The 22,823-nt window shown below is 49.7% G+C and overlaps 2 protein-coding genes across 5 annotated transcripts; one reads left to right on the top strand and one right to left on the bottom strand.

The window, feature by feature from the left end:
• Positions 1 to 9,304: 9,304 nt before the first annotated feature.
• Positions 9,305 to 19,211, bottom strand: DUSP3 (dual specificity phosphatase 3). The gene is made up of 5 exons (XM_077164242.1): positions 19,011 to 19,211; positions 18,775 to 18,828; positions 17,505 to 17,644; positions 14,317 to 14,543; positions 9,305 to 9,703 (listed from the first exon to the last, which is right to left on the bottom strand). The coding sequence occupies exons 1-5, from the start codon at positions 19,074 to 19,076 to the stop codon at positions 9,504 to 9,506; spliced, it is 687 nt and encodes a 228-aa protein (XP_077020357.1). The 5' UTR covers positions 19,077 to 19,211; the 3' UTR covers positions 9,305 to 9,503.
• Positions 19,211 to 22,823, top strand: CFAP97D1 (CFAP97 domain containing 1). Of its 4 annotated transcripts, none has more exons than XM_077164244.1 (6): positions 19,215 to 19,418; positions 19,962 to 20,032; positions 20,282 to 20,400; positions 21,397 to 21,520; positions 22,018 to 22,074; positions 22,262 to 22,373. In XM_077164244.1, exons 1-5 carry the CDS (start codon positions 19,295 to 19,297, stop codon positions 22,072 to 22,074), a joined length of 495 nt encoding a protein of 164 aa, XP_077020359.1. In that variant the 5' UTR covers positions 19,215 to 19,294; the 3' UTR covers positions 22,262 to 22,373. The 4 variants fall into 4 exon arrangements, with proteins under 4 accessions (XP_077020361.1, XP_077020360.1, XP_077020359.1 ...); XM_077164243.1 differs by lacking the exon at positions 22,262 to 22,373 and adding an exon at positions 22,609 to 22,823 and having other exon boundaries at positions 19,216 to 19,418; XM_077164246.1 differs by lacking the exon at positions 21,397 to 21,520 and having other exon boundaries at positions 19,211 to 19,418.

Raw genomic sequence — 22,823 nt, 5'->3', positions numbered from 1 at the left:
CATTCTCTGCCTCCCTGGGAGCTTGGGCTTTCTCAAAACAAACCCTGGACCAGTTTAACAAAGAAAACCTGCAGCTTTGAGTCTTCCGCAAAGCTGAGCTCAGCCGATCCCATTTCTTGGTCTGAGGTTACTTGTCACCCCACCAACAAATGGCCCTAAGGGTGTCTGCTTGGCCCCTGCAGACCCAAGCAGAGGCAAAGGGTTTTTTTTTAGGAAATCCCCTGGTCCCAACTTTCTGAGGCCCAGAATTTATTACCCTAACCTAGAAAGGCTTTTCTTGGCATCCTCTGGAAGGCGAGACAGTAAACTGGAGGACCGCAGCGAGGTGCCAGCTCTGGAGGAGGGACAAAGAGTCCAGTTACTAGTCTGGGTCGAACAAGTCACACAGGCTTCCGTGATGGAGCTCAGGGGGAAACCTCGGTGCACTTCCCTCACAGATTCCGCGGGCTGGGGCAGCCGGTGCTGGGCCAGGCCACCTGCCGCAGCTTGCCAGATGTGCCCAAGACAGATATGTCCCAGGCCAGGTTGTGGGTGAGAGTGGACAGCATAGAATCCTTTTTTCTTAGTAAAAAACCTAGGCCAGCATTTTTAGCACTTGTCTTTTTCTTTTTTCCCCTGATCTCATCCCATTACAATTTTCAAAAATGGCCTGAATCCTAAATTGGAAGATCTTAACTGGTGCATACCATGAGGTGCCATCCTTGAAGGCTTCTCAGGCCCAAAGTAGTCACAGAGAAACCAAAAGGAATTGCACTTGCACTCTCGCTGCCTGCCGTGGAGCAGAATTAAGGGGATGGTGAGGGGTAGCAGCTGGGGTGGGAGTGGGGGGGTGGGATTCACACCTGAGGTGCAAGCAAAGAAAGGAGGGCCAGCGGAAGCTTTCACTGGAGATGGATTGAGGACGGTTCATCCCCTCCTGGCCCTGAAGAGAGACAGTGAAGGGGGCTGCTCCTTGGTATTTTAACTGGGCAATGAATCAGCAGGTCCCACCTGCAGAGCCACCTGCCTCAACTTGCAAGTCACTTTGTCCATCTGCGGCCGTCTGTCCCTTCTCCCTTCCACCATCCATCACCCGGCACATGAATGCAACTGCTTTGACAGTTTTACAAGCCAGACAGAAGCCCTCGCAGGAAGGGCCCTCTCTGATACCTGCTTCCTAAGTCAGTTTCCTTCAGGGCAGACGAAAACAGCTGTGGCCATTGTTGGGGGCATCTATCTCTCCCAGCAGAGCCGCGGTACTGTGAGAAGCTGACCCTCCGCACCCCTCCCCTCGTCTGGGACCCTCCAGCCTCCCTTTGCCTTGCGCTGGAATGTGGATGGTTAACCCTGGCATGGCCGGACAACTGCTTTCTTGTCCCAGATTTAGAAGCAGGTAGTCCTGACGCCTGGGTTCCCTGAGCTGGTCCAAAGGATGCTTAGAGCCCCACCTGCTGTTTGGAGCGGCAGGACTAATAGAGACTGTGAGGACCATTCTTGGAACACTTCTGCCCCCTGCTGGATACAAAAGGAGGTGCCAGTGACTGGAGAATGGCAGGCTCAGCATTTATTTTATTTGAAACTAAAGTCATATTAAAAGAAAAAGAAGAATCCAGTGGACTTGAAACTCTGAATTATCTGCATCTATCTGAATTATTCCCTGCCAATGCATAATCCAGCTTTTCACAGAATGGCTCAGAGAGGGCATGCCATGATGTAATCTGCTATTCGTTTAATACTAATTCATCAGCAGCTCTTTTTAAAACTTGTCATTGTCCAGAGCTAACCAAAGTTCCCTGAAGTTAGACTCCAGGGTTTTAGCTGATTTCTGTTCTGAGTAGTTTTAGATTATTTCCATTTTTCTCCTATTCTCAGTAAGACCATCTCTAAATATACTTGTACAAAGTAAGTTTTTTTTTTTTTGAGATAACTACAGATTCACATGCAGCTGTAAGAAATAATAAAGAGAGATTCTATGTACCCTTTACCCAGTTTCCTCCAATGGCAACCTCTTGGAAAACTTTAGTACAATATCCCAACCAGGATGTTATATTGATACAAGCCACTCATTTTATCCAGATTTCTCCAATTTTATTTATACTGTGTGTGTGCGTGTATTTAGTTCTATGCAATTTTATCACCTGAGTATGTTGAGTGTCCATCATGACAAACAACAGTGTCGTGACCAGAGGATCCCTCCCCGCTGTCCTTTTATAACCCCTCCCACCCCCTCCCTCCCCACCCCTAATCCGTGGCAGCCACCAGTCTGTTCTCCTTTTCTATAATTTTGTCATTTCAAAAATGTTACATAAATGGAATCAACCAGTATGTAACCTCAGGAGAATTCTCTAGAGATTCATTTAGGATCAATACTTTGTTCTTTTTCACTGATGAAAAAGTATCCCACACGTTTTTACTTTTTTAATGTTAGGGTTATCCCCAGAAGTGGATGCTGGGTCTGAGGGGTGAACAGAACCAGACCTACCACTTTTCCAGAAAGTTCAGCCAGTTCCCTGGTCCCACCAACAACATGTAAGGGGACATGTTTCTTTCCACGAGCCTGCCAGTACTGGGTCTGGGTTGTTAAAGGTTTTTAAATTGATTTTAATCATGTAATAGTTATACCTTAATTTCTAGCAAGGCTGTTTGTTTTTCCATATGATGATTTATTCGCTTTACTTGCTAGTGAGCTGCCTGTTTGTGCACTTGCCAAACATTTAATGAAGCCAGGCCTCCTGCCAGCGGCTGGGAACTGGACGCATACTCAGCATAAGTACTTCACCCAAACAACTGCAGTACCAGGGAGAAAGGGATTGGTGTCACTAAAAACAGGTTCGGATGCATATTTTTAAAGGACAAAATGTTATGGGCCTCTCCAGAGGAGAGAAAAATCTCTCTCTTCTGGGGTGCAACTTGGATGCTTACGGGAAGAGGTGGCATTTGGACTGGACCTGGGAAAGGATTGGCAAAACTTGAATGTAACTTCTGCTTCTTTGACTCCTTGGAATCAAAGAAAATTGATCTAAAAGGTCCTCCAACGGTCATCTAATTTTGTCCTCTACTTGGTTCATGAATCCCTTTCTCTAATTAATGGAAGCTGAGGGTTCTCCTTATGAACTACAGTTTTAAATTGCTCCCATGGGTCAGTGGTAAAAAGGGAACATGTCGATTTGGAAGGCAATCTCTGTTCAAAGAAAGCCGCCTGCCTTCAGGGATGTCCACATTCTCCCCCTCACCTGTCTTTATCTGCAGTTGAGAATTAGCTCTCTGTAGACTCTAAGCCTCTGCACAGGTGGAAATTTCCAACTTGTTCATTAAGTAGCTTCTGAGAGACGAGGAGGAGAGCAGCGCCGAGAGCTGAGACTAGGCTCCCCAACAAGGTAAGACTTCGGCTTCCTTTCCCCAGCAGTCCGGGCCTGTTCTAGTTTCCTGGCTGCTAAAGCAAATACCAGATGATGGGCTGCCTTAAACAACAGAAATTAATTGGCTCATGGTTTTGACTAGGAGAAGTCCAAACTCAAGGAATCATCCAGGCAGTGCTTTCTCTCAGAAGACTGCTGCACTGTGGGGCTGGCCATCGGTGATCCCTGGTCCTTGACTTTTCTGTCCCACGGCAGTGCACGAGGGGACATCTTCTTTCTCTTCCTGTTTCTGTTGACTTCCAGCTTTCTGACTGCTCCCTGTGGCTTTGTCACTCTCTGTGGCCTTCCCCATGAGGCCCTCCAGTAATAGGATTAAGACTCTTTCAGATTCAGTTGGGCCACACCTCAGCTGAAGTCCCATCAAATGGGAATGAGGTCACCACGGGAATGGATTAAGTTTAAGAACATGCTGTTCTGGGGTACAGAGAGCTCCAGACCCTGCCTCATCTCCAGTCACTCACCGAACTGCCACCTAAATTTCCACTGTCCTCTCTCAAGGCCTTGAGTGCTCTTGTCTGCAAACCCTGCACGTTTGGAGAAGGTCTCTCCTCCTTCAGGACCCAGTTGGGGTCCCTGCTCCTCATTCTCCTTTCCACCTCCTCCATGGTGCCTCCAGCTCACTAGGGCTGACCTGAGGCTAACATGCTAACTAAGCAAGAGCCTTGTCTTCCCCTCCCTCTTCTTTCTGCCTTCCTCCTCCTTCTCTGGGTGGAATCTCCAGTGCTCGATATCCTGAGTACATTTGAGCTGGAAGGTCATCTCGTTAATGGTTTTTTTTTTGTTGTTTGTTTGTTTTTTGCACACGGGCAGGCACCAGGAATCGAACCCGGGTCTCCAGCATGGCAAGCGAGAACTCTGCCTGCTGAGCCACTGTGGCCCGCCCCGTTCATGGGTTTTTAAACTCTGTTTCTCAGAGCCCCCAGTTGCCACAGAGATGCCTCTTGGTTTTAAAAATGTGCATATCTTAATTACATAAAAATACAATAAAAACACATTAATCACGTGTTATACATTCACTTTTAATGAACTGGAGACCACAAGTTCATTCAGGGTTGCTGCCAGGTTAGCTCATTTTAGTGTCGGCTTCAGAATGACCCTCTGTGCATTTGAACTTCTTAAAACAGGTCATGAATTAAGAAGGCCATAGCTCCAAGACTCTTTTATAAAACTAGGCTTGGGCATGTCCACTCCGGTAAAATTACACAAGCAAGCACAGGAGCCGCCTCTTGAGCTCGGAGTATTATTAGGATGTACTTGACACAGTGCCACCACAGCATGCTACAGAGATTACCAGGATGCGAGGCGGACAGAAAGCCTGCAATTGCCATCCTTAAGTCTCACTTCAAAATTCTGGGCTTATCAAAGCAGCCTGGACCTCTAAAATAAGACACCGCAGTACTCCCATACACAACAGAATGCTCTGCAGCTATTAAAATGAATGGAGTAGCACGATAAGATACAGTAACTAAAATATACTGTTAAAAAAAAAGCAAAGTGCAGAACCTTTCCCATCTGTGTGCGTATATATCTCCGTACACGTGGATACATATGCAAGTGCTCCCCTCTGCATGGGTTTTTCCTGGGAGGATACGATATCTAACAGTGGCTTCCTCTGGGAAAAGGGATTAAAGGTTTGGGGCAGAAGGCAATTCATTTTTAACACACAAAAAAATCCTTGTGTATTGTGTTGATTTATTACTACATATATCTAGTATTGCCTTGTTAATTAAAATATGTTTTTAAAATTGCACTTAAAAAGCACTTTTACTAATTCTATGTGTTGGTTTTAAGATTTTGTGTAAAAACAAAAGACTATGCTGCCAAAGAAGTCTGACAAATGGTGAGCTAATCTAACTGCCTCATGTCACAGATGGGGAATGGGGACCTGGAGAGCTCTTTTATTGCCCAGGTTTCTTCTGTTTGGGAGAAAGGGAACACCGATCAGCTAACTTTCTCTGCATTTTAAATTGAGACCAAAAAAAAAAAAAAAAAAGGCAATGCTTGCTTATCATAAGGAATGTAGCACTAATTGTGGAATTCAAAGCATCTGGCAGCAGGGGAGGTGTTTTGGTATTTACAGGATCACTCAAATCCTAAAATGCCACCCAGCCATATTTATGGGAGACCACCCTGAAACTGCTACCCCAGAACACAAACAAATCTTACCTCCCTCCTTGGGGATGGGCCCCTCTACACATGAATATTCTTAACTCAGGAAATTTGGGGTACTGCATAAATATAATCGTCACAAACCTATAATTAGCTCAGGAGGGCTAATTTTTACACAATCATAAAACTTCAAGTTAGCAAAAATAAAAGTGTCAAAGCATAAAAGGAAAATCTGTGATAAGAAGGACAAAAAAGACCATTTCTTTGTAATATAAGACTTATTTTGGTTACAGTTTTAGTGTTTTAACACTCACTTGTGATACAGATATTAAATATTTTTTAACCAGTTTGATATCTCCTCCTTTTCTTTCCAGAAAATTCAGTCTTTCACAATCAGATCACCGAAAAGATCTGGCAGAATGTAAGAGGGAGCAAAACCTAAGCTTCCATCCAGCCTGCTCTCTCCATCTGAGATGGCCTCTTTCTTTCCAATCCACATAAAATCTTGATTTGGAAGACCCATTGGTGATTCCTGAAAGCAGTGCTATGACAACGACATTTTCTTGCAAGAAAAGATCACATATTCATATTGTAACCTAAATGCTTATTTTGATTAAAACCTCAGCATCTTCACATTACCTGGTGATGCTAGACACCAGCATTCCCTTTCCAACCGTCCACCCTCACAGGCGGGACACAGCACCACCTGCTGGCCATCACATTTTCCGCTGACAGGCCGTACACTTTGGGGTGGTGGTCAATTCCAGTTGGGGATTCTTAGCAAACCCTAAACGTCAGAGGCAGAAAGGACTTCTGGAGTGTGTCTAGCTGAGTCCCCTCATTTTATAGATGACTTCTGCTCTCAAGATAACTCAGAGTGGCAGGGAAACAGACTGGCCTGTGGAAAGCTGTACTGCTTTACGAATGCAAAGAAACTGTGGTGTTCCAATTCTGCCTGAATGGGGCTCCATCAGAGAGAAGGATCGGGTTAGGCAAGGGGGAAGGGCACCCTGAGTTCCGACTCCATCGCTTCCTAGGACATAGAAAGCTATCTGAGCACAGCTCCTGCTCACAGCTGGGCCTGTACTGGCTTTCACACCGCAGCATTTCACTTTCCTTCACTTAAAGAACTAGGGGGGAAATCTCATGAAGTAAATCGCTGGGACTAAAGACTACCCAGAAATCCCACACCGTTGGCATAACGGGAGCCCCAAAGTAAAGGCAATAATTTTCCCAATGGCCTTTTCTTCCTCACACCCCTCAGAGAGGCCTTCGAGAGGGCTCGGTTAACCAGACACAGCCTTTGCTTCTGGGGTCGTGGGGGGGGAGTGACTGCACCTGGGGGGGGGGTGACTGCACCTGGAGGGGGAGTGACTACACCTGGGGGGGGGGTGACTGCACCTGGGGGGGGGTGACTGCACCTGGGGGGGGGTGACTGCATCTGGGGGGGGTGACTGCACCTGGGGGGGGTGACTGCACCTGGGGGGGGGGTGACTGCACCTGGGGGGGGGTGACTGCACCTGGAGGGGGTGACTGCATCTGGGGGGGTGTGTGACTGCATCTGGGGGGCCCCAGCCCCAGCCCCTGCGCTTGTCCAGCCACCCATCAGCAGGCTCTGACTTATGGGTGCTGCACCTGGCTTGGAAGAAGAGACCCAAATTCTAACCCAGCTGAAGGCCTACATGTCTGTCTCACTTTCCTCTCCAGGGGCAGGGATGGATGCATACAGACTGCAGAGTCCCACTGGCAACCAACCTATACCAGTACACCCAGCAGCCGGAGCTAACTGGTCCTTGTGCACCTGGGTGGGTCAAGGGCCTGGCCAGCCCACCTGGACACTTGAGGTGGGGGGCTTACTTCATGAAGAGGAATACGATAAAAGAAGGAAATTGGCCTCAGAGAGCAGCAAACCTGAAATCTTGCTCCAGCTCTGCTTCACAGAGCCAGGTAACCCTGGGGGCCACGCCCTTAATCATTCTCAACTTAGTTCCTTTTTTTTTTTTTTTTTAATAACAATACACTAATAAGCTCTGCCAACTTTACAGGGTTATTGTGAGCATCGAGTTAGATTAAGTGAGTTATCTGAGAACGTAAAGTGAGGTGCACGCTTTGGCAGGCAATTCCACTGGGTGGGAAAGCAGATCTCGTTCTTCGGGGCTGGGTGGTCCCAGCGGGAAGGGGAGAAGGAAGCCCCCGGCTTCGCTGCAACATGCCCCACCGTACACCTGTGAGGGAGGCCCTAAGGCATGCCTGCCTCCAAGCTCAATCTCCTTTTCCGAGCTGGAAGCTCCTTGGTAAACTCTGAAAAGGGTACATTCGCCACCTTGACAGTGTTAACGTTTCCTGAACTTAAATTTAAAACTGAATTTTAAATAGGCAGCAAAAGTCCCTGATACTTCACTGCAGGTAAGTCTCTGCAAACCTTGCAAGTGAGCCGCCCACGAGAGCAGGTTCCTGGGAGCTCCGTACACCCACCAGCGCAAGGCTCTCCATATACCTGGTGCTCAAAAAAGAAGTTTAATTCCCCAAAACTCCTATCTGACACCTACCGCTAGGCACTGGGGGCACAGCTGAGGGCTCCTCTCTCCGCCCTTGGGGGACCAGAAGCTAAGCAGCTCTGTCTCGCTTCCCATAATGACAGTAACGCAAAAATCCTAATGATCCTAACAAGACCGTGTTCAAAACGAAACACACGCATCTATCTGAGTGCAAGTGCTAATGCATCCCAACTTCAGCCTGAGGGAAGTCCTGAGCAGGGCGCTGTTGCTGTCTGCGTGTCTGCTCTACCGCACTAAGGGCTCCATTTGGAATTTTATTCTGTTGGGAATAAAAAACCGTGTTTTAGTTCTGCCTGAATTACTTTTGCTTCCAGGGCTCCCAGGATCTTGCATTGACACCAGGGAGTGGTGAGAGGCCCCTGGAAGCGGGGAAGGTGTGCGTCAGGTACCCTTCATTTCCCTGCTCATCCTCAGGCTGCGCTTCCAAGAGGCACCCACGCCCCCCCCACCCCACCCCACCCCACACAGATCCACAGGCTCTAACTGGCCACCTTCCTCCCTCTGTTCTTGGAATAGCAACCGAGACAAAAGGCAGCATGAGTGCCATGGGCTCACCCACACTGTAATTCAGGAGAAACCCTTATAATTCCCCAAATGGTGGGGTTTTTAAATAGGCTGGACTTCAACACCCTGTTTTCTGAAAAAGAAAAAGAAAACCATGCCAAAGGCATCGCTTTCTAACCAACGAAGTGCCTGACAGCCGTGAGAGAGAGTCCAGGGCAGTGGATTCGAATTCAGACCTTCCAGAGAACCACGTTTAAACACTAGAGGTTTAGGAGAGTCCCCTGGGGATGGGGGCCCGCCTGAGGGCCTCTCTGTTTAGGTATCTTTAATTCGAAGGAAATAACGAAAATGGTCATTTTGTGGGAATTCCCACCCACTGACAATGACGGACACTCCCCCGCCGCCCCCACCCCCACTCCATGATGCACCCTTACCTACCAGCGGGGGGGGGGGCTGGGAGGAGGCGGGGGGTTGGGGGCAGGCGTGGGGAAAGGGGCGCCTGTGTTGGCACAGTTCCTTTACCAGGACTCAAGATGCCGCAGACCCCACTCAGGAGAGGACCCAGGCGGCAGGAGGAACCCCGTGAGCATCTCGGGCTTCCTGCTTCCACAGACCTGCCCTGGGCTGTCGAGGAGAAGCATGCATGTCACAAGCCCGTCCCCTCTGAAGCCCCACCTTGAGGAGAGAACATCACGAATGACAGGAGCAGGACGACACGAGGGAGCAGGCATGCCCTCTTTAGCAAGCTCCTTTATGTGTCCCCCAGGGGGGGAGTGGCCTAGGGCTGTGTTGGGACAGACGTGTTGACAAGTGCCTGGTGATGCTAGGAGCAGGGTACACTGTGCTTTCTAAACATGGCAGCTTGGGACACTCTCAGCCCTGGTCTCCCCTGTCCAGTGTATATAGAGGACAGGCAGCAGGGGGCACCCTAGAGTTACAATTTTCCCTCCTTGACCAGTCTCTCATTGAGCTGGCAGAGTTGGGTCAAGAAACCATCATTGGGGCCGATCTCACGGTTCTGCCTCACGATGCTCAGGGCAGAGCGGACGTCCATCTTCTGACGCATCATGAGGTACGCAATGACCAGGGTTGGGGAGCGGCTGTAACCTTCGCGGCAGTGGACAAGCACCCGGCCTGTAAGATACAGGGGTGACACCGTGAGCTGGGGTCTGCCGGTCACATCACAAGGCCAGTCAAAACTCTTCCACAATACAAAATTAAAACTACAAGGCGATGCCACTGAGAACCCAGTGAATGGCCAGAGTGAAAAAGATGGAAAGTGCAAAGCACCGGCAAGAATGAGGAGCCACGAGAACCTTCTGCACGGCTGGAGGTGGGGGACGTGGGTACAACCACTTTGGAAAATCGTGTGTGACAAGCTGAACGTGTGCACCCCCAGGGCCCGGCCACGCCATTCCCAGGTACACACCTGGCAGGAACATACACACACATTCACTGCAAGGCATGCGCCAGAATGTTCCCTGGCAGCACCACTCATCATAGCCCCAAATGGAAACTTCCAGAGGCCCATCAAAGGACAGGCTAAGCCTACTTAAAATTAGGCCTAGAGTCACCCCCCAGAGAACCTCTTTTGTTGCTCAGATGTGGCCTCTCTCTTCTGCAGCCGACACGGCAGGTGAACTCACCACCCTCCCCCTCTCTACATGGGACCTGACTCCCAGGGGTGTAAACCTCCCTGGCAATGTGTAGAACAGAAATCCTGGGATGAGCCGGGACTCAGCATCAAGGAATTGAGAAAACCTTCATGACCAAAAGGGGGAAGGGAGAAATGAGACAAAATAAAGTGTCAGAGGCCGAGAGATTTCAAAGAGTCGAGAAGTTACCCTGGAGGTTATTCTTAATACATTTTATAGATATCCCTTTTTAGTTTATGATATATTGGAGAGGCCAGAGGGAAGTGCCTGAAACTGTAGGGCTGTGTTCCAGTAGCCATGTTTCTTGAAGATGATTATATAATGATAATAGCTTTTGCAATGTGACTGTGATTGTGAAAACCTTGTGTCTGATGCTTCTTTTATCTAGGGTACAGACAGATGAGTAAAACATATGGATAAGGAATAAACAAATAATAGGAGGAACAAAGGTTGAAATAAATTGAGTAGATTGAAATACTAGTGATCAATGAGAGAGAAGGGTAAGGGGTATGGCATGTATGAGTTTTTTCTTTTGTATTTCTTTCGCTGGGGAGATGCAAATGTTCAAAAAAATGGTCATGGTGATGAATACACAACTATGGGATGATATTGTGAGCCACTGATTGTAACCATGTCAAGAATGTTTGTGGGTAAAGAATGTTTGCATGTTTGTTTGTTGTTTACAATAAAAAAATTTTAAAAAAAGCAGAATGGATAAATAACAATCTACAACTTACCAGAAACCACATGGACAAACCCTACAAATACAAGGTATATGATATGATGATAAAGTAGGAAAACAGGCAAATCTAAGCTGTGCTGTTAGAAGTGTGGGAAGGGCAGCGACGGGGGGCACATGGTGGGCTCTCTGGAGGTGCTGGTGGGGCTCTGTTTCTTGATCTGCAGGCTGGGTGTGCGTAGTTCCCTGAGCTACACACTTGTGATCCTGGCACTCCTCTGTATGGATTTTATATTTTAATAAGAGGAAAGCATGCAAACAGCCTAAGTGCCCATCAACAACTGAATGGCTAAACCAGCCATGGGGCGTCCATATGATGGGATGCTACTAGCAATGAAAAGAAGCAAACTTGACGGGCCCAGCAACCGGGATGAAATGGAAAATAATTATGCTGAAAGAAGAAAAGAGTGGGTTCTCAGCAAGCCCGTTCATAGCAAAGCCTAGACGACACAGCTAATCCACAGAGACAGAACAGTGGCTGCTTGGGAATGGGGGAACGGGAGGGGTGGCAGGGAGGGATCACAAGGGGACACGAGGACATTTGCAGGGGCAATGGATAATATGTTCACTGTTTTGGCTGCGGTGGTGGTTTCACAGGTCTGTGTATTCAAACTTATCACACTGTACGCTTGAAATATATACCATCTACTGTCAATTTTACCCCAATAAAGCAGTTTTAAAAATAAAATAGAAGGTACATCAACACAAACAAATGAAAATAAGAAGTCTCACCAGCTTCTCTCCCAACTCCAGACTTCGGGGCCTCCTGGCCTGTGTACTTCAGGCCCCTTTGCCTAGAAAACTCCTCCCAAGCATCTGTCTAGCTCACTTCCTCATCTCCTTTCAATTGAGCTTTTGCTCAAATGTCCCCCCTTCCCAGGAAGGCCCTTCCTTTCACTCCAAAACTGCAAACCCACTCCCAACCCTTTCCTCCCCAAACCCCCTTCTCCCTGTTTCATTTTCTGCCCAAAGCTCTCCCCACCACTTGGCATGTGATCTACTGTTTCCATGTATAGGTTTATTGTCATCCTCCCATTAAAATATAAGCTCCAAGAGAGCAGGGACATCTGTCTGTGCTTGCCTCCTGCTGCATCCCCAGCATTGGGGGAATGAATGAAGGAATGAATGGAGAGTAGATGGCAGACAGCATTGTCAGAAAGGCTCCAGCATGTTGGGAGAGGGCGCCATGAGCCACAATCCTTTACTTTTCTCCACTGCCACCCCTCCCCACGGCAAGTATGCCATTCAGGTCCTCGTCACCTCTCACCTGTACCACCTGCGCCAACTCTAAACTGAACTGTCTCGTTCTACTCTCCCAGCTGCCAATCCTCACAGCATCCAGCAGCTGGAGGAGTCTTTCTAAAAGGCGAATGTGACCTGTCACCATTTGCAGGGCAGAGTCCAGGTTCAGGGTGTGGCTCCCAAGGCCAGCTGCCCTCAGCCTTGGGACCTTTCCACGCTTCATTCTCACCTCTGTGTCTTCACACAGTTCTTCCACCTTGAACAGCCTCTCCCTCTTGGCTTCCTGGCAAACTCCTATTCATCCCATTAGGCCTCATTTATGTATCTCCCTTGTCAGCAGAAGGACCTAGAAAACCCAAATCTTTGAAGCCATGTGAATCTGGGTTCAAATTTTCACTTGCTGGTTATTAACTACATGACCCCCTAACCTCACAACACCTCAGTTTTCTCCTCTGTGCTAGTAGTACCCACCACGAAAGGTGGCTGCAAGACTACACGAGATGGCCCCAGCGCATGCTCTGTTACAGTAGCCTGATCGTGTGGGACTCAAGGTCACACGCAGATCCACCCTCCTCTTCCACACTGTGGATTCCTTAAGGGCAAGGACTTGAAGTATTGCCATGTGGCTGCCCCTACAATCTCCAGCACATACTAGCTGCTCAAGAAATACTTGCTAGAGCTCTTCTGCTCCCATCAACCTCCCTATAAAACATGACTCTATTTTTCCAACACGTCCCAAATCAGAAAAGGGGGAGTCCTCCACTTTGCTGCCCATTTAATGACCAGCCAGTCCCCCTAGAGCATTCAGAGGGGGGCCTCCCTTGCCCAGCCCTGGGATTCACAGCCTCTGCAGAGCAGCCACCTCCCCATCTGGAATGTACTCAGTTGTGATGTCCCAAGCTCCCATCTCTCCAGGACCAACCCAGATGCCACCTCCTCCACAAAGCCTCCCTTGATTTTCACAGCTGGAGATAACTTCTTCCTCCTCTGGGCACCCCCAGCCATGTCACCCAGATACCGTGTGGCAAAGAGCCCTACGCATTGGTGGAGAGCAGTGTGCTCCTAGTGACTCACTCTGAGAGTCTATCTCCGGACATTTACACTTGGCATTAGAGCCCATGGAATTCATTTCTGTTGCTGGGTCAGTATCATTTGCTGTGCATCTACTACGTGACCGGGGTATGTTAGGCATTGGGGAAACAGACAAGGCACAGAGTGAGCCAAGTCAAGGCTGGCTTCACAGAACAGAGGACATGTATGCCCACTGGGACAAGGTGGAGTTCGCCAGAAGACAAGAGTGGGGAGGGCAGAGAGAGCTTTCCAGACTGAAGTCCCTGTCCACCTGGGCTAAGGCAGGAGGTCACAAAATATCGGGATGTGTCCTGATAAGAGTGAGGAGCTCAGAGCAGTGAGAGTACAGAAGGCTAGGCTGGCCTGGGGGTGTGACCAGGAAGCGTCCGGCAGTAAAGTCTGCAGATTTCCTGGTCAACAAACCTCCCCCTCCAGGGGACACCCAGTGATCAAGTAAACTCAGTTGTCCACTAGAAACGATTCAGATGACAAAACTGCTAGGCACGAGAAGCATCAGGGTAACAGAAGTAGGGGTACAATGCCAATAACGTCTCAGTGGACAGTCACCTTTCCCCTCCCCCCAAGAGGGTCTGAGGTTGGGAGAGAGGAAGAGGTTCCAAGAAGCATAAAGGTAAACAGAAGAGCTGAAAGAAACAAGCTAAAAACAGAAAGGTGACCCAGGCTGCTCAGCTGGTGTCTGCCCTCTGGCCTTCTAGGATTTCTCCCTGGCACGCCTGGCCCGACTGCCAGCATCTCAGCTGTGCTGCTTACCTTATTTATGGGCAGGGCTGCAAGAGACACTTTTAAAGTGAGTGGAAACCAATCCTCAGCCAACGTCAAATCGAAAGCCAGGACCCCATGTGAAAGGCCTGTACATCTTGTGTCACATAGGAGCCACCCAACAGGCAGCAGGTGAGCAGAGAGAGACCTGGGACGCTCGGTCATTCAACACGAGGGAAGGGAAGCAGGGGGGTTCCAGGAGGACGCCTCCTGGCTGGGCCCTGACTTCTGTTTTCTTTCCTGGGCAGCAGGCCCCTTACCGTTCTTTTGAGCCAGGGCCTGGTCGATGAAGTCTGCAGCCTTTTCGAAGTAGGCGCTAAGGTTGAACTCCTGGGTGTCATTGGCCTTGATGCCCAGGTAGGTGATGCCCGAATCCTTGTAGAAGTTGGCGCTGGTGTTCACGTGCATGAAGGACCTGCCCTCGGCAGCATTCAGGACGTGTGTTATGCCCAGTTTCTGCAGCTTGGGGATATCTTGAGCCACAGACCTGGAAGGGAGACAACCCCAGGGGGTGTCAAGTGACCAACCCACAGCCCCAGGAGGAAGCAGATGGGGAAAAATCTAAGCCTCTTGGCAAAACAAGGAAACCCTCCGTGACCTGGCCTCTGCCAGCTTCTCCAGCCTCATCTTTTGACCATTCCTCCCCTACTCCAGCCCTATCTAATTACCAGCAGCTTCCCCAAATAGATTGGGCTGTTTTAGGCCCATGTGGTCTCCTCTGTCCGGAATGTCCTTGCCCCTTCCCAGTGGACATGTACCCACTCACCTTCCATGACCCCTCTGCACCATTTCCTGATCCCTCCCCACCTCCATTCCACCGGCATCAGGCTCCCTTCACTGTGGTGGTGGGAGAACAAAGTAGCTACAAACGGACTCTTGGAGCCAGACTGCTAGATGTGAATCCAGCTCTGCCACTTAGCAGCCAGGCAACCTTGGTTTCCCTATCCATAATGTGGGGGTGCTAATGGTACCTACTCTCTCAGGTTATGAGTCGTCAGTTAGCTCTTCATAGACAGCAGGACCCAGAGTGAGCATCGGCTACCATTCTATCCCTCTACTGTGCTTAGTTCTTTAGCTGTACAGGCTGCAAGCTCCTTGAGGAAGGAGCCATGCCTGCCTCTAGTCCACACCCCCAGGACGTTGCACATTGTAGCTGCAGGCTAAATACATGGAGAATGAGCAAAGAAGAATGGAACCATCACAGGCCAGGCTGCCTCCTTCCTTGGTTTATGAAGTACAGCAGCCCCCTCCCCTGCCTCCAGAGGGAGCCTTCCTGCCAGTCTATCAGCCCCATCTCTGAGGCTCTCTTGGGTGAGTTAATGCTTGGGGAACAAGTGACCTCAACAGGACTAAGGGGAGTTACAAAATATTTGATGTGAGTGGTCCAATGATCCCTTTATCTCATCTCACAACATCATCATCCCGATTCAAACGGCAGTTTCTACTTCACAAAATGCCCTCTCCTACCTGGTCTCACTTGCCCATCGCCACGCCCCATGAGGAAGGAGGGGTGGTGATATCTCCTCTTGGCAGAGCTTAAACTCTGGCCAGACAGGACAGGACGGAGGATGGGCTTGTGCTCATGTGGGCTGTGAGCAGCCAAGCTGGGACGGACCTCCATCTCCTGACATCCAGCCTGGCTCTGTATTCTACCTCACTCTACCTTTCCTGCCCACAACTGCAAAACCCAGAGACCCAAGGGAAAACGTGGCTCCCACAGGCTCCGTCTCTGCCCTGTAGGGATGTGGCAGGAGCCCTAATTTTGTTAAGGGCCTCCCAATGAGAGGGGGAGCCCAAGTCCCCTCGGCACTAGGTGCTCAGTTATCTTCCCTGCTGAGCGAAGCCCCCTCTCCCCGAGCCAAGGTCAGATATTCCCGAGGAAGGTGAGGCAAGGGATGTGCTTTCTCTGGTAGCCATTAGACTTGCCACTCTGGCTACTACTGATAACACCCTCTCCTGAAGGGTCAGCGCACCTGCAGTTGTGTGCTGCCCAAGAAAGTGACCCTGCTCCCCCTTACTGCTTAGGTGGCTGGGGAGGTGTGTCCTAAGAACTTTGCAAACACTGGGGCCTGTGGCTGAGACTGTGAGACTCCCATCTTAGTGGTTCCTGCTCACAACACTGCATGGGATTGTAAAGCAGTGGCTAAGAGAAAAAACATAACAAAGCAACTAACTTTGCAGAGCCACGTCCACTCATCTCCCTTCTCTAATACAAATTCACTCTTCAACAAAGTCACCGTCATCACTGCTAATATCCCTATGCCTAATGAGCATGGTACAGTGCCTGACTTGTGGCAGGAGCTCAACAGGGTGAGTGGGTGATGGAGGGCAGGGGCCCTGCCTCATGGACCCCTTCTGGCTGCATGACCTCCCCAGTTGCAATGGCAGTCCTTGGCAGGTTAAGCAGCAGGTCCCAGCCTGGGATGGAGAAGCAGATGTGAACAGACATGACCCTGACCTCCCAGCCCCTCACCCTGCCTGGCCACCATTTCTTCCTGTGCAAAATGAGAGGAGCAGTGAGTTCTGGGTTCCCAACAGGCCTTAGGAAGCCGGTAGCTGAGTCCTCAGAATCTCACGGAAATCCAATCATAGCCTTCCTGAGGCTGAGCAGGTGAGAGGTGTCTCAGCCCCTCAGAATGGCTAACACTGGTTTTCTTCTGGTGCTGAAAAATTCTTACTAGCAGTTTGATTGACAGAAAATGGGAAAATCAATTTGGCAATAGGAACTTGGAAGTGATAAATAATAAATGCATGAGAAAGTCAGGAGCCTTTTTCTAGTTGATGGCTCAGGTCCTTCTGGGGCTTGTCAGGGATCATTCTAGACTCTCTTGTAAATAATACCCTATCTGGAGAGCCGGAGAAAGGGCCAGCAAACCGCAGCCCCACTCGCTCAACCCCGGGTTCAGTGATTTCGATTCCCGGGTCTGGGCCAGCCGGGCACGAAAAGTTCCACGCCCGGATTGTGATGTCACCCGGTTGCCATGGCAGCGAAGGCAGACATTCCGCGGTGACCTCACTGCAGAACCAGGCAGCTGTCACATGACACGCGGCCAGGAGGAGTGACCGGGCGACTGCGGGCCACCTGTTAAACGAACAGGGTAGCCCCGACCCCGCCCGAGGTCGAGCCCCCAGCGGGTCGCGGTTGCGGGCGGGACACTGGGCTCGGCGGGCGGCCCCCGGGCTCCGCGCACCCAGCCGAGGGGAAGGACCGGGCGGGCCCGGGGCGGGGCCCGGCCCCTGAGCCCCACGCGCCGTGAGGAATCGACTCCACCCGGTCCTCAGCCCCGGCTGTCGTTCCGGGCGTGGAGGTGGGGTGGGTGAGCAGCGGCCATGCCCCGGCCCTCCCCCCACCCCCGCGCCTCCCGACGCCCCCCAACCCCAGCCTTCAGGTGGGCGGGGCGCCCCGGGGAGGGGCCGGCGGGACCGCGGCTCGGGAGGGGCGACTCACGCGTTGCCCACGTAGATCCTGGGGGTGACCTCGTTGCAGGCCTGGCTTGGGAGACTGTAGCAGCCGCTGCTGTCCGAGAGCAGGTCGTTGAGATCCTGCACCGAGAGCTCCAACGGGCCCGACATGGCGGCGGCCGGGCCCTGCACGCGGGGGCAGGAGCGAGCGAGGGGGAGAGCGGCCGGGTCAGCTGGGCCCGGGCTCGGGCGCCGGGACCCGCCCTGGCCCGCCCCGGGGGCGGATCCCGTCGAGCGCGGGAAGCCGCGGGAGCTCCCGGCGCCGAGACGCGGGCAGGCACCGGCCCGCCACCCCGGGAGACGGGGGACGCGGCTGGGCGCGGAGCGGACGCTCCCGAAACTCGCTGTCCCTGGGTGGGGGCGGGGGCGGGGGCGGGAGAGCACTGCCACTGGAGTTGGAGGGCTCGGCTCCCCACCAGCGAACACGTTTTCGCTTTCTTTACAGGCTGGGAAGTGCTGTAACTTGCTTCACTGGACCAAGTGCAGGATGTAATAAATGTTATTATTGACGAGGGTACACCCCAGCGTCGCTAATTTTTTCAAGGGTACAGAGACATCCGTGTTCCCTTTCTGAGCTCTGACCGTCCCTGCTGGGGACCCGGTGCTTCGGCATCACCCCAGGGCTTGTCAGAAACGCAGGATCTCGCCCAGACTTGCTGAATCAGAATGTGCATTTTATAAGACACCCCCCCCCCCCCGGGGAGGGGGTACCCCTGGAAGGTTGAAATTTGAGAAGCCCTGCCCTGGGACACACTTGCTTTCAATGCTCATTGAAAGTCAGCATCCTACTTAAAAGCTTGGGCTTCATGCAGTCAGGTTTGGAATTCTGACCCTGGGAAATAACTTTTCTGAGCCTCTTTCAGTTTGCTTATAAAAACTGGGGATAATATATAATAGTACCTAACTCCTAGGGTTGTTAGAAAGATTAAATGTGCCATTCAAGGAACACACTCAGCGATAGAGCAGTGTGTTTCTTCATCAGCAAACATATTGAGCACCTACTGTGTGCTAACAACCCCTGTGCCAGGATAGAGAGTGTTGGGCTCTTGGAGGTACCAGGAGCAGCTGCCAGCCACCCAGGGCCAGCCACTCAGCATTTACTGAGCTCCACTATTGTGTAAAGGACACAGTCTTTGGCCTTGAAGAAATCCACCACTGCCATGAAAAAGGCAGACAACCACCCCCTACCTGAAAACAACAAACAAGATCCCTGGAATTCATGAGACCCACATCCTGAGCCCCGCTCTGCCACTCACTTGCTTTAGGATCTTGAGCAACCTCACTGCTGCTCGGGTCTTCAGTTTCCTCATCTGCGAAGAGAAGGAAGTAGGTCAGCTTATCTTTAAGGTCATATTTCACTTCCCCCAAAATGCCTGTGGTCTCACACCTTCAGGGGAACCATTGCAGCAGAGACTACTTATAGCCCAAGGTGTGTAACCAGGTCTGGGAATTCCTCTTCCCCCACCCCCTTGCCCTTCCCAGCACACCGCACCTTTCTCTTCTGGTGCCAGCGGCACCTGCAGACGGCACAGGTTGGATAGTTTCCCTTGCCCTTCATCTGGCCTTGTGCCTAGGTTAGCATTCAAGACAGAAGCCCCGGGCTCTGCTGCTCCTACTGTGGGCTCTGCTGCTCCTACCGTAGGGCTCTGCTGCTCCTACTGCTTTCCTGGCCCTGATGTCATAACTGGGTAACTATGACAACCCATCATAGGACAGCTAAGCAACTCACAGAGGAGCCTAGGCGCCTCATTTCTGAAGTGAGACTAGGAAGAGAAGATGAACAATTCCCTGGATTATCTGGCCTACCCTGTCATCGTCTCTAATCACAGGCAAAGTACAACCTTCAGGAAGAAACTGGACTTTGGCCACTACATATTTCACAAGAATAGAATACAAATAGGTACGTGGGCCGGATACTGCTATTTGGGGTTCTGGCAGGGTCCACCATGGGACAACAAACCAGACCAGGGTGCGGCTTTGTGATTTTATGGCTTTATCTGCTGAGTTTGGTCAAAAGGACATTAGCATCAATGACAAAATGTGTCTTCTACCAAGGAGTTCACTTGATGGAAAACACTTATTTAAATTATTTAAAGCCCAGGAAACCTAGAAAGGATAGGACTCCAGCACCTAACAGACTAATAATGTTGGAAAACAAAGGGTGGAGTGGCAGGGAGGCTTTTTCGTTCTATTAAAAGGGCATTTATGTCTGTAAATTTTACTTTTTCTTGCCCTTACCATTTTTTATTTTTCCTGCTCAAAACTCTCCAAAGATGTCATCTTGGGAAATCAACCCAATCTCAAATTCCTAAACTGGATTAAGCTCATAATTCAAACTGCAGTGTTTTTGAGTTGGGTGGTTGTCGGGTAGGGGTAGGTTTTCCAAGCCTGCTGCGGGGACTCCTGTAATATAGCAGAGCTCTCTTTTATCCCTCTTCTCTAGTGAAGCCTACCATCGATACCAAACCACCAGCTGCGCATACGCACCACATTGTAAAATTGAGCAAACTACAGGTATTTGTTCTTGCCATCTGCCGCTACATTTTACTGATTTTTGTCTGCCTTAAGGATTTTATCTGTGTCCAGAGCCTTGTTAATGCACCTCCTCCCCCAGACACACCACCCCATTTTCCTAACTTCTGCTCCCAATCACCACTCAATTAGCCCCTTTTCCACAATCCCAGAGGTCAGTGTTGCTAAGTCACTGTGTGTGGGAGCGGTGTAGCGATGACACGACCGCGGTGGGCTGGGGTTTCTTACCAGGGTCAGCAAAAGAGGATCGACAAAATCGAATATGAAAACAAGCAACTGTGTCAGAAAATCGCCAATGCCCACCGCGGCCCTGCCCAGGTGGATTGCTGGAATGAATACTTTTCCAAGAGGTAGCGTCCTGTCTCATATGTCACATTTGAAAAATCTGGGCCCTTGTTGGGTTATGATGCGAGGTCCTCTCCCAGGAAGAGGGCTACGTGGGAGAAGTTACCTCTATGGATGATCAGACCGTATTAAGGAAAATGAAAACAAGAACACAGGGACCTTTCTCTAGAGTTAGAGAGATTTATTTCCCCTAAGAGACTTTTCAGAGTCCCATTCGGACTGTGTCATGAGAACGCCCTGCATACTTTGGCGAAACGATGGCCATAGCTGAAATATGATACAGCATTCTTAAAATCAGTTCCCCAAATATTTCCTCAGCCCTTGCCAGGAATGCAGAGATGAAATGAGCCAGATGTATTTCCTAACCTCACAGCACTCAAGTGAGGTAGGGGAGACATTTATGTAAAAATGACAATGCAGGGTGTGAAAAGAAGTGTGAGCAAGGAGAATTTGGTGGAATATGAGTGGTGGGGAGGGGCATCTCAAGATGTCTTTCCTGTATTCTTGTATACCTAAAACTGAGTTGAAAGCCGAGGGGAGTGAGATCAACCAAAGCTTGTCGCCAGCCATTTGTGACTTACCCATAGGCAAGACCTTCCTCCATCACATAAAACCAGAGGACCCGGGTTCGGTTCCCAGTGCCTGCCCATGCCAAAAAACAAACAAACAAACAAAAACCCTGAGGTTGTTAATCCTGGTTTCCCTTGTCACTTGGGGAGTTTGTACAAAATGCCAGTGGCCAAGCTCCACCCAATAAAAAAAGAATCGTACAGCGAGCAGCGGGGTTGAGAACCACTGATTAAACCCGCGCACGCTTTGCGTGGCTCCCAGAGCGCAGTCTTGTTCAAAAGGGATGCCGGGACCTCGGGGTTCAGTGGGACAGTTTATCCCCACACGTAGGCAGCCTGGCAGTTACGATGTTATGACTTCCTCTCCTCCCCCACTCCCAGCCAGGAGCAGCCTTTCCTCCTTCGCCCACTGCAGGGTTTTGTGTTTTTCAGTTTAAACAGAGAAGCAAGGAACCGGGAGCTAGTGAGAATCACCATGGAAAACCAGGGCATTCTAAAGAGGCTTGGTGACCGCAAACCCCACTATGACCGCAGGGCATCGGAGCTCGACTGGCAGGCACGTGGGCACTCTCGCTGTATTCCCACCAGCACACACATCGCCCGGGTTCAAGTCTCAGGAAGGACTTCTCAGCCGCTGAGGCCAAAGTCCAGATCCATGTGAAATGAAACAATTTTTAAAAGAAAAACCACCCAAAGCAAGCAAAGCTAACACTAAGAGCGAACCATCAAACAACTGACCAAAGAAATCCCCTTAGCAGTGAAACTATTACGTGTCAATTTCAGAAAATATCTAATAGCATCTTTTCTCATGCTTTAATTCATTCAGAAAGGCTGATGGTGGGTGTATGGCTCATATGTGGTTGGTTTGCTTCACTTAGGAATGACCTTTTAAAGAAATAAAAGTCATCTCCAGCACTTTAAAAAAAAACAACCTCCAATCCCTAGCTTAGTCTGTAAGACTTTTCTAAGTCATCCTTAGTTTTCAGAATTTTCAACGTAAGCACCATCAACTCTGGCATTGACATAAATCTATCTGCCTTTTTTTTCTTCAAGAACTCAAGGCGCTATATCAGAAATACAACAAGATATCTTCTCTCCCAAGATGGCTAGGTATGTCTTAACACAGCTGCTCTTTATTATAAAACCCGGTGATCATAATTGGAACCAAAGCCTAAAAACTGTATAGAGGGGGACCAGGGACCCTTTTAAGGGGATGAATTTTGCTCTTCTTATATAACATTGATTGGCTATCAATTAAGGGAATTTAGATCCAACTTCCTTTCTTCTCTCTATACAGTGTCAAAGACAATACAGTGACAATGACATTGTCTTTTGTCATCAGCTTTGAGGTTTTACGTATGTCGAAGGGGATGTGATTTGTTCCAATAAAACATAAGCAGGAGGCGTTAGTCCTGTTTTCTGTGTTTCCTCTTAAATGCTGTGCCAGAATTTTAGTACAGGTCTCTCAGGTGTCTAGTCACTATTCAAAACTACTGTCAGAGCGATGTTTTGAATTATTTAACATCAGTAATGATTAAGTGATTTTTTGTTTTGTTTTTCAAGGAGAGGGATAAATGGATACCCAGGCTTTCTGAAGAATAGTTCTATATAATTGAAACTTCTTTCTTCCCCCCTGAACACAAGGTTACTCACCATGGAGAAAAATACAGAAGAAGGCCCTAGGTTTCTTAGCTGCTTGGAATCCCAAGACCTTCACAGGTGGCCAAATGCTCAATCTTAGGATGCTACAATAAAGCTTGGAACATAAAATGAATAAGTGACATTTAAGGTAACCCAAAGGCTGTAAATCTTCCTCCCTATCTGGAGACAGAATAAGGAATGCAGAAGGAAAGATTCAA

Source organism: Tamandua tetradactyla, chromosome 6, assembly GCF_023851605.1.
Source record: "Tamandua tetradactyla isolate mTamTet1 chromosome 6, mTamTet1.pri, whole genome shotgun sequence".
Lineage (NCBI taxonomy): Eukaryota > Metazoa > Chordata > Mammalia > Pilosa > Myrmecophagidae > Tamandua > Tamandua tetradactyla.
Note: the sequence above shows the minus strand (reverse complement) of the source record. Positions and strands in the feature narration are given on the sequence as shown.

Coding starts and splice junctions, on each gene's coding strand:
- DUSP3 (XM_077164242.1), bottom strand. CDS start 19,076: ATGAAGGGCAAGGGAAACTATCCAACCTGTGCCGTCTGCAGGTGCCGC. Junction 18,829..19,010: donor GCTGGCACCAGAAGAGAAAG/GTGCGGTGTGCT, acceptor TTCTCTTCGCAG/ATGAGGAAACTGAAGACCCG. Junction 9,704..14,316: donor GGCCCTGGCTCAAAAGAACG/GTAAGGGGCCTG, acceptor TGTATCTTACAG/GCCGGGTGCTTGTCCACTGC.
- CFAP97D1 (XM_077164243.1), top strand. CDS start 19,295: ATGAACAATTCCCTGGATTATCTGGCCTACCCTGTCATCGTCTCTAAT. Junction 20,033..20,281: donor TAAAATTGAGCAAACTACAG/GTATTTGTTCTT, acceptor GTTTCTTACCAG/GGTCAGCAAAAGAGGATCGA. Junction 21,521..22,017: donor CATCGGAGCTCGACTGGCAG/GCACGTGGGCAC, acceptor TTTTTCTTCAAG/AACTCAAGGCGCTATATCAG.